We start from the raw sequence: 13251 nt of genomic DNA on the forward strand, positions 1-13251 counted from the left end.
CCACAGTCAACCAAGGGGCACAAAGCCGCAGATGACATCGAGTCACAAAGCCCCGTTCAACGTTGAGGCACGAAGCCTCGGTCGACGATGAGGCACAGAGCTCCGGTCGACGGCGAGGTACAAGGCCCCCGTCGACGTCGAGGCACAAGCCTCAGGCGACGTCTAAGCACAAGCCTCAGTCGACGCGGAGCACACGGCCGCAGCCGACATCGAGGTACAAAGCAACAGTCGACATTGAGGCGCACAGCCTCAGTCGACGTTGAGGCATCAAGTCTCAGTTGACATCGAGGCACCCGCCCTCAGTCGACGTCGAAGCACAAAGCCTCAGTCGACGTCAAGGCATAAAGCCTCAGATGACGTCGAGAACAAAGCCTCAGTCGACGTCGAGGCACAAGGCATCAGGCGACGTCGAGGCACACTGAAGTCTGTCGAGGGTCGGAAGTTGGCACCGTACCAATGAAACTGGTAATGAAGGTGCAGCAGTGCGCTCCATGGAGAGCAACCTCGAGGATGAGTATTCCCATGAAAGGAGGCACGCTTCGAAGGTCTCTTAGAGGCTGGCACAACTGCACTCGATGCCTGGAATGCCTGAAACACAGCTGGTGGCGTTACCGAGGTAATGCACCTAGAAAGAAAGAAGAAACTTACTCAAGGAGGGAACCCACGAAGCACAGCAGACAGGATGCCACCGGGGATCGAGGCTACGTCAGCCTGATTCCAACGAAGGAAAAAGGGTCCCGGCCATTCCACTCACACGAGGTGAGCCCAGAGAGAGGCCAGGGAAGAAAAAAACACAGCCGCAGCCAAACGAGGCTTAGCAGTATGGCCGAGGTCCAAGAAGGGCCTGCCGGTGGAAAACCAGCAGAAACACAACAAAAAGTCCTTTTTTTTTTTTTTTTTTCTTTTTTTGAAACAAAGAAAATACACGATCAATCAACAAACCGCACAGCGACTCCTGAACAAAATAAAGAAGCCGCGGTGCTAGAAAGGCACTTTGAAGAACGCAGAGAAGAGAGACAGGGCTTTCTGGCTCTGCGGAAAACTAAGAACTGAAGACCACAAGAAGGGGATGTGCCCTCTAGTGGAGCGGGAAGGCACACACATGCGTGGTGCAGCACCAGCAAACTTGAAATCTTCAATCAAGTTTGCTTGAAAAGCTGTCCACGTCGGGGCTCCGTGGATGACGTCACCCACATGTAGAGAATATGCTGCCTGCTTGTCCTGGGATAATGGTGCTTTCTGGAGAATGGCACTCATTTGCGAATAGAAGACAAGAATCAGACCATATGAAGAAAAGTGATTTTTTAATAAATACTCCCAGAAAGTAGTGCCTGATATGGCCGAATTTCACCAACGAGGCTGCTTCAGGGGCATACAACCGACTGGGGAAATATGATAGAGACATTTAAATACCTACGTGATATAAATACATATGATTCGAGTCTCTTTCATTTGAAAGGAAGCTCTGGAATGAGATGCATAGGATGAAGTTAAGAGGTGATAGGCTCAGGAGTAATCTAAGGAAATACTTTTTTACAGAAAGGGTGGTAGATGCATAGAACAGTCTCGCAGAAGAGGTGGTGGAGACAGAGACTGTGTCTGAATTCAAGAAAGCCTGGGATAGGCACGTGGAATCTCTTAGAGAGAGGAAGAGATAATGGTTACTACGGATGGGCAGACTGGATGGGCCAATTGGCCTTTATCTGCCATCATGTTTCTAGGTTATTAGGTTTTTATATATCACCTGTCAAGGTTATCTAAGTGATTTTACAATCAGGTACTCAAGCATTTTCCCTATCTGTCCCAGTGGGCTATGGATCACTTAGAATTGCCCAGGGCCACAAGGAGCAGTGCGGGGTTTGAACCTACAACCCCAGGGTGCTGAGGCTGTAGATCCAACCACTGCACCACACACTCCTCCATATTTCTAATAGATTCTACCAGTGCTGAAAAAATGAACCCAGGATCATTTTTTCAGCACTGGTAGAAGCTGTTATGTCACCAGTTGGTTATATTCCCCTGATGCAGCCTTGTTGGCGAAATGCGGCCACTATCTCCTTGGAGCATTAATTGAAAAACCACTTTTCTTCATATGGTCTGCTTCTTGTCTTCTCTTCCACGTTGGATCTAATAGACCAGCTGTTTCCTTACCCATTTGTGAAATTACAAAACTCGATTTTCGTGAACAGAATTGTAGTTCTTATTAGATCTCTTTATTTCAGTCATTACATTTTGATTTCTTAATTCTCTAAATAGACACTGTGTGTCCGGAGCTGGACTAAGCAAAGATGAAGAACTGCCAGTGGGTGGAGGTGCTGATGATGATAATGCTCTCTCACCAGAAGCTTGTTATGATTGTAAAATCAATGGTTATCCCAAGAGAGGAAGGCATCGCCGAAGCACAAATGATACCACAGCTATAAATGATGATGAGGTAACTTAGAACAACCAGAAGATCAATTTGTGTTGTTTTGTATCAGAGTATTTTTTGAGTTTAAAACCAAACAGCATTTCAGAGTCAGAACAATGGATCTAAAATTCACAAGTCATCATGGTGTCAGATATACTATGCTGTCTTCCAATAGGCACAATGGCCCTGTTTCTATAAAATATGCCTACAGTTAGCTGCCTAGATTTGTGTACCTATCTGATCTAGATGCCTACCTTAATTTTTTTTTAATTGGCTTAATCAGTTCTGCTAATTGAAAGCACTATTAAAAACCAATTTTTAAAATAATTAATTTACTAGAAGGTACCTACCATTTCAAGGTAGGCGTCTACACCAAGGCACCTACCAGTGCTTAGGGGCAGATTCGGGGTAGAGTTTGAGTGTAGAATGAGTTAGGTACCGCTAAGTGCCTACCTTTGGTGCACTCATTTAAGCCATGAAAACCCTGGCATACATGGAGTGTGCCTAAGGATTTTAATGTCCAGTGGCACCTAAGACTACTTAGATGCCACTAGACAAGATTCTATAAATGGTGTCTAGTGGTTGATTGACAACCATGCTGAACTGGAATCGAAGTCTTAGGCCACTGCCAGTGCATCCCAGAATGCAATGGGAAGGAGACCTAAGACTCCGGTTGGCCCAGGTGCCTAAAGCCCCTCCTATGGGAGGTGCCTTAGGTGCCTGGGCCATAGGGCTTTAGGCCCCTCCCGGGTACATTCCAAGATGCACCGGGAAGGGGAAGGCTCACCATTCTGAAGAGACAGGCCTGCCAACCAGAGAGAGTAGGCAGCCTTGCGGTCATCCTTCTTGTTAAAGGTCCGGGTGGGCTTTTGAGGGTGGGGGTGCCGGAGCATCCCTCCTGCCGGGGATGTTGTGGAGGGGTGCCAGCAGGAGGGAGTGGGCATCCCTCCTACCACGGACAGTGTAGGGTGGGTTTGGGCATCTTTCCTGCCGGCCAACTTGTGGTGGGGTTTGGGGCTTCCCTGCTGTGGCCAGTCAGGAATTTCCCAGTCCCTGGAGGGTTCACAGTCTAAGGCAGGGGTCCCCAAAGTCCCTCCTTGAGGGCCGAATCCAGTCGGGTTTTCAGGATTTCCCCAATGAAATATGCATGAGATCTATGTGCATGCACTGCTTTCAATGCATATTCATTGGGGAAATCCTGAAAACCCGACTGGATTCGGCCCTCAAGGAGGGACTTTGGGGACTCCTGGTCTAAGGGCCTCTTTTACAAAGTGTGGTAGCAATGCAATTGAATGGGCTTTGATGCTGCTGCAGCTGTGTAAAAAGGGCCTTAAGTTTGTACATGAGGCAATGCAGGGTCTTCAGAAGGCCAGCTGGGTCAAAGGACTCTAGCTGGCTGGACTCCTCATTAGTCCCATTGGTTTTTTTAATCCTTAAAAGTGCTAGTGTATACTATTTCAATTCATTTATCCTTTCTTCTTTGTGCTTATTTTTATCTCGTGATTTTTTTTCTTTTATAAATATACCTTATTCAATTCATTAGTAAAACTACACTCTAATTTATCAAACGTGTACTTGGCTTGCTTAGCAGCAACACCTCTCCGACGGAATATCCATTTCAACCCTTTCTTCAGGGAGTAGGTGAGCTTTTAGAGTAGAATGCTGCAAAGCAAAAATGAAAATCGCATTTGTGACCCTAAAAAAACTGTTTTGTATAAAACTTTACATATGGAAAAAAAAACCCTGTACTTGTTGTATATCAATCCTAAAAATCAATCCATAAAAATCAAATTCTTCATGTTCAGTCACTCACCAGATGAACTTGTTGCTGCAGGCATAACTGGTGACTAAAGATGGCTGCGGCATCTCTCCCGCTTGTCTTAAGAGAGGCACCGCCCACTTTGTATGTGACCGCATATTCACAGCTGATAGAGTTCACAAACATACTGGTGCACTGCGCTAATCTTCTGTTGTCAACCATTCAGCATCCTCATTCAGGCCTACAGGGGCTTCAAAAATCCATCTTAATTCTCTGAGTGCAAGTAATCTATCTATAAGAATCAGCAGTGGATTTTACATTTAGCTTTCCAGATTTTCTGCCTACTGCTCTAACCATCAGACTACTCCTTCATCCAGTAAGACTTTAGAACATTTACTTCCTTTAAGAATTTGCCTTATTCTTCCATTCTGATTGCTCCAGTACTTTCCCCCTGGGATTTAGTCAAAGAGAAGCTCCTGCTAGAGGTATCATCTAATTATGGTGCTCATTTTCAAAAGAGAAAAATGTCTGAAAAACGTCTCACCAAACATCTAAGTTGAGATTTTTGAAACTCTGATTTGAGACATTTTTATTCTGTAGTTTGTCCAAATTTCAAGGGGGCGTGTTGGAGCTATTCCCAAAAAGTTAGATGTTTTTCTGTCATAATAGGAAAAAAAATTGAGATGGTTTTGTCTAGACCTGTTTCAAGTACAATTAAGTTACAAAAAGGTGCCCTAACTGACTGTTGGAGGAATTAAGATATAACCCCCCTCCCCTTAATCCGCCGGTGGTCATTGACTCCTCTAAAAATGTGACCAGGCTCTATGATACCTTCAGATATGATGGCCTATTACATCAGCAAGCTGGTCTCAGGAGTAGGCTAGTGGTTAGTGCAGTAGTCTGTAGAGAAGGGGACCCAGGGTCATATGCCACTTTAACTGGTACACTTGGGATAGAAAGTATGAGCCCCCCAAAAGCCACTAAATACCTGTTGCACAAGTGGTTAAAGCTACAGCCTCAGCACCCTTAGGGAGATGCCTAAGGCCACTTCCGGGCCACTTCTTAGGCACTGGTGGAATGAGATATTTTTAAATTAAGATACTTAGGGCTAGATTCACTAAGCAAACCGATTGTGTACCGATTGATTTGCGACCCCGACCCAATTCACTAACCTCGTAGCCGATCTGATTCCGAGCCGCACATGCAAATGAGGGTAAACGGCATGCAAAGTAGGACGGACGCAATTCACTAAACTTTTCAAGGAACACCGACTGGGCTGGCCGATCCAAAAAGAAGCAACTGGTGGGACCAGTCGCTCATGACCTTTCCTGCTCTCTGCTGACTTCTCCTGCCCTTTTCATCCCAACTTCAGCCCCGTCTCTCCTCAGCCTGTCCTTTTCAGCCTGACTTCTCCTGTCCTTTTCAGTCCAACTTCAGCCCCAACTCTCCTCGCCCTGTCCTGCCCTTTCCAGCCTGACTTCAGCCCCGACTTTCCTGCCCTTCCCTGGCAGTATGAGCCCATGGTTTTAACCCATGTGTTTAAAGCAGGTTAAAACCACGGGCTCGCGAAGTAGTAGCAAAAAAACAGGAAAAAAAACAGCTTGCAGCACAGTAAGCATACGCAGACCATCTACAGATGGTCTGTGCATGCTTCAGGATCGCTCACTAGCGATCCGTGTGGTCGGTGGGGGGCTTTCCTCCGATCGCCCCCATTTGCATGCTGAGCCTTGGTGAATTGGTCGACCTGCCCCGGATTGGGCATGGAGAGGCAGGTTAGTGAATCTAGCCTTAGTAGTGAATCTAGTCTTAGTAGAAGTATAGATCCTTCTTCACCCTGAGACACCATTCCAGCAATTCACCTACTTATTTTCACCTCATAGATGTTACTATACTTAAGACCAAATTTATTCAAATAGGCATAGGCCGCCCAATCTCCACCCCAGACCCTGCCCCCATAATAGTACTAATTGTGACACCTGCAGGCTTGAGGGCTATTAAGGTGGTGCATAATACAGTTGGTGGTGCATAGTACAGTTTTTTTTTTTCTGTTCCTGAAGAGCTCACAATACAATATAAGAGGATTATAGTGAAAGTTGTACCTGGGACCTTTTTTGTTTTTGTTGTTTTTTTAATGTAAATCATATTTATTAAATTTCAAATACAAACAAAATAGTAAAAAAATCATTTCAAATACAAGAAGAAAACCAAAATTTACAGAGTTAATATATAATAAACATCATCACTAAAAGCAAATATACCCAATTCCCTCCCCTTCCCCCATTTTAGAACTGTAATTACATATTAAATAATATGTGAATGTGAGTGTGTGGTGTTAATGTATCTAAATAAGGTTGCCAAATAGTAAAAAATTGTCTTCCCTGTCTAGTGTCCCATTCTGATAATTGCATGCTTTCCATTGTTAAAACGTGTAACATTCTAGAACGCCATTGACTATATGTTGGTCTTAAAGGTCCAATCCAAAGATAAAGTATGACTTTCAAACCTGATAAGATTGATCTTTGAAGAAAGCCTTTTAGGCCTCTCAGAATAGGACGCTTAACATCAAAAATCCAAAATATATTATAACTATTGCAATGCCAATCAATTCCCCACATTTGCTCAACTTTAGAAAAAACATTCCAAAATTGGCGTATCAAAGGACATGTCCAAAACATGTGAGATAAATTAGCTTTAGGGTGACCACATTTCAATGTAGCAAAAGTCACCCTATAAGCACGCCAGGGAGCAATATATATTCTACAAATAAATTTATAACCCAATTCATAATAGGTGATATCAGAAAAAAGACCATATAAAATCTTTAAAAATCTTTGAATATGGAATCCCTGAAGGTGAATCCCCAACTCTTCATTCCAAGCTTGAGCTATTTTATTGTAATCTAAATTAGGAGAAAGATTCACCAATGAATGTCTAAAATATTTAAGGAGACAAAAATGGAACCCTAGATCGAGGAGGTACACAAACAAGCTAACAAATAAAGAACCTCCCTCACCCCAAGAAGTCTACAAAGATTAGGGGAAAGAGATGAAGTCCAACTCCAGACTGAAATAAGAAATATTCTGTAAATTAAGAGTATTAAACGGACAAGCCCTCAGTCACACAGCAACCTCTGGAATCTCCAGGGAAAAGCTGTCGCGGGTTTACACCCAGAAAGGTGTTAACTGCGAAACATCCCCGGGCTTGCTCCGGATAATATTTCTAGTGCCTAAATAGTGCAAATGTGCAATGTGTGAAAAAACTCAAATGAAAAAAACACACATTATCAAAATAAAGAAGGAATTCATCTCTTACCCCTAAGCTGGGGGCCAAGCTGGAAAGTTAGTGTCCAAATCCAACCAAACTCAAAAATACACAGCCTGAAAGAACTCAGCTTCTCCGTGTGTAGTGGAGGTGGTGATCCACAAGCAGTAAGTAAAGTAAATGTCCAACGGACTCCGTTTCGGGGGTGAACGCCCCCTTCCTCAGGAACCACACTGCTCAATGACTCTCAAGTTCGTAAGTAAAGCAGGAAAGAAATGGCACTGGTATGGAGAGGACGCCCTCTTTTTAACTCGCAAAAACAGAAACAGGTGGAATGAAATGGTCAGGTGACCAAGCATCTGACCAAAAAACTTGCAAAGAAACTTTAAAGAAACATTCACATTCAGTAAGTGTGTTGCCACTCTATATAGTCATTCAGACCCTTGGGGGTTAAAGATTGGAGCTCAAATATCCAGTAATGAAATTGGACGATATGATTCTACCAACAGAGGATTTTTATGTGACGTTCACTGCAGTGCATGCCCGTGATCCGGCACTCCCACCCCCCACCCTGCTGCAACCTGAAGTCCCCCAGACCCACCCGAACCCGCTTCTTATTTTCAGCTCGGCCTTGACACCGGCACCGGCATGTCCTGTGCGTTGGTGCTGATGCCTGAAGATCGGCCTCCTCTTCTGTGCTGGGACTTGAGCATCTGCGCATGCTCAAGGCCTGCGAGTTCACATTCTCTCCAGATCGCGGGGAGGCGCTCGTAAATCGAGCCACGCTCGGTTTCGAGGCGCCGATTTTGCGAATGTTTTGCTTATCTTGCAAAACACTCGCAAACCAGTGCACTCGTAAACCGAGGTACCACTGTATTTTTATTAGATAAATACAGTGTACAATATATAAATTAATAACTACAATCATATATAACATATAAGTATAAATTCAAAATTAAACAATTCATAAATTAATGGTATAAACTTTGTTTCAAATACAATTATAATAAAGGAAAGATTATTCAACTACTAGTCTTATAGCCCGTTACATTAACGGGTGCTAGAATACATATGTGTGTGTCTGTCTTTATTTTTTTCTCTCTCTCCTTAGTCGCTTTCTGTATTTCTGTCTGTCTTTTTTTTTTTTTTTTTCCTTGGCTGTCCACTACCACCCCTTGCCTGCTCCCCCTGTCCATTCTCCCTTCCTTTTACCTCCCCTGTGTCCTCCACCACCCCATCACTGCTCACCTTATCCAGCAGAAGCCCTTCTCCCTTTGTTTTACCTCCCCCTGTCCATCATCACCTCCTTCCGGCTCCCCCTGTCCAGCAGTAGGCCTGTCTTTATTTTTCTGCCCCCCTTCCTCCCTGTTCATCAGCACCTCTTCCCCTGTCCATCAACCCCTTTTCTGCCCCTCCATTTCCGTGTGTTGCAGCATTTCCCTCCCACCCCACTTCCCTGTGCAGTATTTTCCTCCCCCATACCTTCCTCCTGAACTCCATGCCCTTCTTATGTTAAAATGCTTTCTGGGTTTCTGTCTTTTTTTCCCTTGGCTGTCCACTACCACCCCTGGCCTGCTCCCCCTGTCCATTCTCCCTTCCTTTTACCTCCCCTGTGTCACAGCTCACCTTATCCAGCAGAAGCCCTTCTCCCTTTGTTTTACCTCCCCCTGTCCATCATCACCTCGTTCCGGCTCCCCCTGTCCAGCAGTAGGCCTGTCTTTATTTTTCTGCCCCCCTCCCTCCCTGTTCATCAGCACCTCTTCCCCTGTCCATCAACCCCTTTTCTGTCCTCCATTTCCGTGTGTTGCAGCATTTCCCTCCCACCCCACTTCCCTGTGCAGTATTTTCCTCCTGAACTGCATGCCCTACTTATGTTATTTTTTTTCGGGTTTGGCTGCCGCGGCCTGCAGCCACCAGCAGCCGACATCTGACTCGGGCCGTCGCGGCCGACATCCGACTCGGGCCGCCAAGAAGTGAATGATGTGGAGCCATGAAACTTACAAGTTATTCCACACTTTTCATTTCAATGATATGAAATGAAACGAAAAGTTGTCAAGAAAAGTGTGGAATAACTTGTAAGTTTCATGGCTCCACATCATTCACTTCTTGGTTGGGTTGAGAACTTTTCAACTCTCTGTAAAGGGTGCTCTGTGCAGAATGACCTTTACAGAATACTAGCTAGGCATTCATTTTGCACCTAACATAGAGCAGGAGCATTTATACCTGTCAAAGGCGAGTATAAATGTTCCTACCCAACAGATGGCAATTTAAGTGCACAAATCCAGCTATTCTATAACACTGCGTCTAAAGAATTCTCACATAGTATCTTGCATTTGATGCAGAGTATATTTTCATTTACTTTTACTAAATTTAATTTTAGGATCAACCTGAAATAGAAGATGAAATTAGTCTTGTAAGCTGGGATACTGAAGAAACTGCGGTCTTTATATTCAACATCTCCAGTCTGAACAGCAAGGATCGTATCCTGGAACTCACTCCAGCACTTACTGCACTAACAAATCATAACCGATATTTAATTGACTCTGGAAATGAAAATGGCTTCTTCAGAATTAACCAGAAGGAAGGAATCAGTTACCTTCATCTGACAAAGAAAAAGCCAGTGCCTGGAACCTACTCTTTACAAATCAGCAGTGCTCCATTCTATAAACAGAAGGAACTAACTCGACTTGAAGACAAACACGATAAAGACTACCTCAACGGAGAGCTGGGTGATATCCTGAAAATGAAAATCCAGATTTCACTTCTTTAATTCACCAGCTGTACAGCAAATACTTCAGACCAAAAACAGATAGCTAGGACTGAATGTTTTCCCATTCAGATTCTCCAAATCATAGGTACAAGCTCTCTTGAGAATTTTGTATTGACGAATAAGCACTTTCTGTTATTGCATGAACAAGGTACCGGAACAAACTCCAGCTCAATAACCACTTTCTCAGGCTTCTTATACATGTAGCTGAGCTACCTTGAACGTGTTGTTATGCTGAATCTTGGAACACAGGACTTTTCCATTTGGAAGTTGGCCATTGACGCTGAGACATTCTTTCATTTCAGCAGAGGTACAGGAATGCGCTCTCAGTAGATGGATCCATCTGGTTCCTTCGGTTCTTAAACTTTGCTTTGCCAACTCAAACATACTAGGTCAACCATTTATAGTATCTTTTTGGTGCTAGTTTTATGAATGCACTGTGGTATTTACACAGTTTAGAAGCCAAGTTGAAATTACTCAGTCTAAATATTTCATTAATTTACAGTCAACCAAAGTTAGCTCAGTAGTTTATCTCAGTTATGCCTATACTACATGTAAATTAAGTGTGTGTATACTGTAATCCAAGCTATTTTTTTTATCACTGAAGCATTTGTAAACTAGATGAAACCCTAATTTGAGGGTTTATAAAGGTGCTTATAAAGACCAACTACTTCATAACTGTATACACAAATCTGATGAAATTTCTGTGTCTTAAATTGCACTGAGGTCAATAAAGACCTCAAAACTGTTGTCAAAACTCTGATTGTAATCAGTGCCAGCGTACACTATGACATTATGTATTACCTGAATTGTTCAGAACCAGGGTTCAATGTCATAAATGTCACAATAAAACAGTGTTTCAGTTTAGTATGTGCCTCTCTTCATTCTTATGATGTGGATTGGGGCACACTTTCCTCTGCTTCCGGCAGCAGCAAGAGGCTACTAAACTCTATGAAGGGAGCAAGACTCAGGCAACTGGTGTTGGAGCCACAAGGGATCAGGCAATACTGGACCTGATACTTACCAATGGTGAAAGTCACAGAGGTCTCGGAGGGCGACACATTGGTCTCCAGTGACCACAACATGGTATGGTTCAATCTCAGGAAGGGTTTCACTAAATCTACCACACTGACCAAGGTCCTCAAATTCAAGGTCACAAACTTTGAAGACATGGGAGATTTCATTCATCAGGCGCTGCAGAACCAAGCAGAAACCAATAACGTGGAAGAAATGTGGTCGACTCTGAAAGCCACCATACAGGAGGCAACAAACCGCTATGTTAAATCAGTAAGTAAATGGCGAAGGAACAATAAGCCACAGTGGTTTTCCGCGGAGATATCGGAAATATTTTGAAAGAAAAATATTGTGATATCGTAAAGTTCTAAATGAATATTATCCAACTAGTCTTTAAGCCGGTTACATTAACGAGTGCTAGAGTAGATGTCTGTCTGTCTGGGTATATTTTTTCTTTGTCTCTCTCTCCTTGCATGCTGTTTGTCTGTCATTTTTTCTGTCTGTAAATCTCCCTGTGTCTCCTTCCTATGTCCATAGTGCCCCTTTCTATGTCCTTAGTGCCCCCAGTGCCTCCTTTCTCCCCCCTCCGATGCCAGCCTGCCTTCCATTGAAAACCCCCCACCCCCTCCGTTGCCTCCCATAACCCTTCCATTGAAACCCCCCCATGCCAGCCTGCCTGCCTCCCATCCCCCTGAGCAGCATGTTTTCATGGAACCCCCATGCCATCCGGTCTGCCTTCCATTGAACCCTCCCACCCCTCCTCCGATGCCAGCCTGCCCGCCTCCCTCCCATTCCCCTTCCACCTGCCTGACTCCCCCCCCCCTCCCGCTACAGGGCTGACAAACCCGGCAGGAACAGCAGCGTCGCAGGCACACTAAACGCTGCTTGGGGGTCTTCTACTGGCCTAATTTCCTCTGCGGACGCAGCAGAGGAAATTAGGCCAGTAGAAGACCCAAAGCAGCGTTTAGTGTGCCTGCGACGCTGCTGCTCCTGCCGGGTTTGTCAGCCTTGTAGCGGTGGGAGGGTTAACGGGGGATCCAGTTCCGACGCGTCGCTAGCAGCGGCTTGAAGACAAGGAGACCGAGGGTCAACGGGGGGTCCAGCTCCGGCGCGTCGCTAGCAGCGGCTTGAAAAAAAAGGAGACTGACGTTCAGCGCGCATGCGCACTCATGCCGTTGCGACGGAACAGGGAACACGACTTTCGAGTGCGCATGCGCGCTTAACATTTTATTATTATTGATAGTATTATTACAGCATTGCAAAACAGGATGTGCACAGATAGGGGTAAAAGGGAAACCATGCGAAGGGAAGGCCCTAGAACTCAACAAATGCTGCTACTTTTTAATTTGCATCTTTTTATTAGAAAATCACCAATTAATATGAGCAAGCAAAATAAAAGTCTGCATGATTTTCATCACTATTTAGCTGGTCAGGAATGGCCCCTGGCTGGCTAAATAGAACTAGGGCCCATGTGCTCAAAACTCACCGTGCCTTTAACGATCAACACTAAACTAGTTTTAAACAATTTAGCATTATAAGAACATAAAGATTGCCTTACTGGGTCAGACCGAAGGTCCATCAAGCACAGTACCCTGTTTCCAACAGTGGCCAACCCAGGTCCCAAGTACCTAATTAGATCCCAAGTAGCAAAATAGATTCTATGCTGGTTATTGATTTTCCCAAAGTCCATCTCAATAATGGCCTAAGGACTTCTCTGTTAGGAAATAATCCAAACCTTTTTTAAACCCTGCTCAGCTAACTGATTTCACCACATTCTCTGGCAGTTAATTCCAGAGTTGAATTACACGTTGTGTGAAGGAATGTTTTCTCCAATTTTTTTTAAATCTACTACTTAGTAGCTTCTTCACATTTCCCCTAATCCTAGTATTTTTGGAAAACATGAACAAGTACTCCACTCGGTATTTTATAGACCTCTATCATATCACCCCTGAGTCATTTCTTCTCCAAGCTGAAGAGCCCTAGCCACTGTAGCCTTTTCTCATAGGGATTCATCCCATCCCTTTAATCATTTTTATATCC

At 44.3% G+C, this 13251-nt stretch overlaps 1 protein-coding gene across 4 annotated transcripts in view; it reads left to right on the forward strand.

Moving 5' to 3' along the window:
- Positions 1–11065, forward strand: part of FBN1 (fibrillin 1) — a 342377-nt gene extending 331312 nt beyond the window's left edge. For all 4 annotated transcript variants that reach the window (XM_033919694.1, XM_033919696.1, XM_033919695.1 and 1 more), the window contains 2 exons: positions 2257–2434; positions 9811–11065. In XM_033919694.1, the coding sequence (XP_033775585.1) occupies positions 2257–2434; positions 9811–10200 (568 nt within the window). In that variant the 3' untranslated portion in view covers positions 10201–11065. The remainder of the gene's footprint in view (positions 1–2256; positions 2435–9810) is intronic.
- The last annotated feature ends 2186 nt before the right edge of the window (positions 11066–13251 follow it).

This window comes from Geotrypetes seraphini, chromosome 14 (assembly GCF_902459505.1).
Source record: "Geotrypetes seraphini chromosome 14, aGeoSer1.1, whole genome shotgun sequence".
NCBI lineage: Eukaryota > Metazoa > Chordata > Amphibia > Gymnophiona > Dermophiidae > Geotrypetes > Geotrypetes seraphini.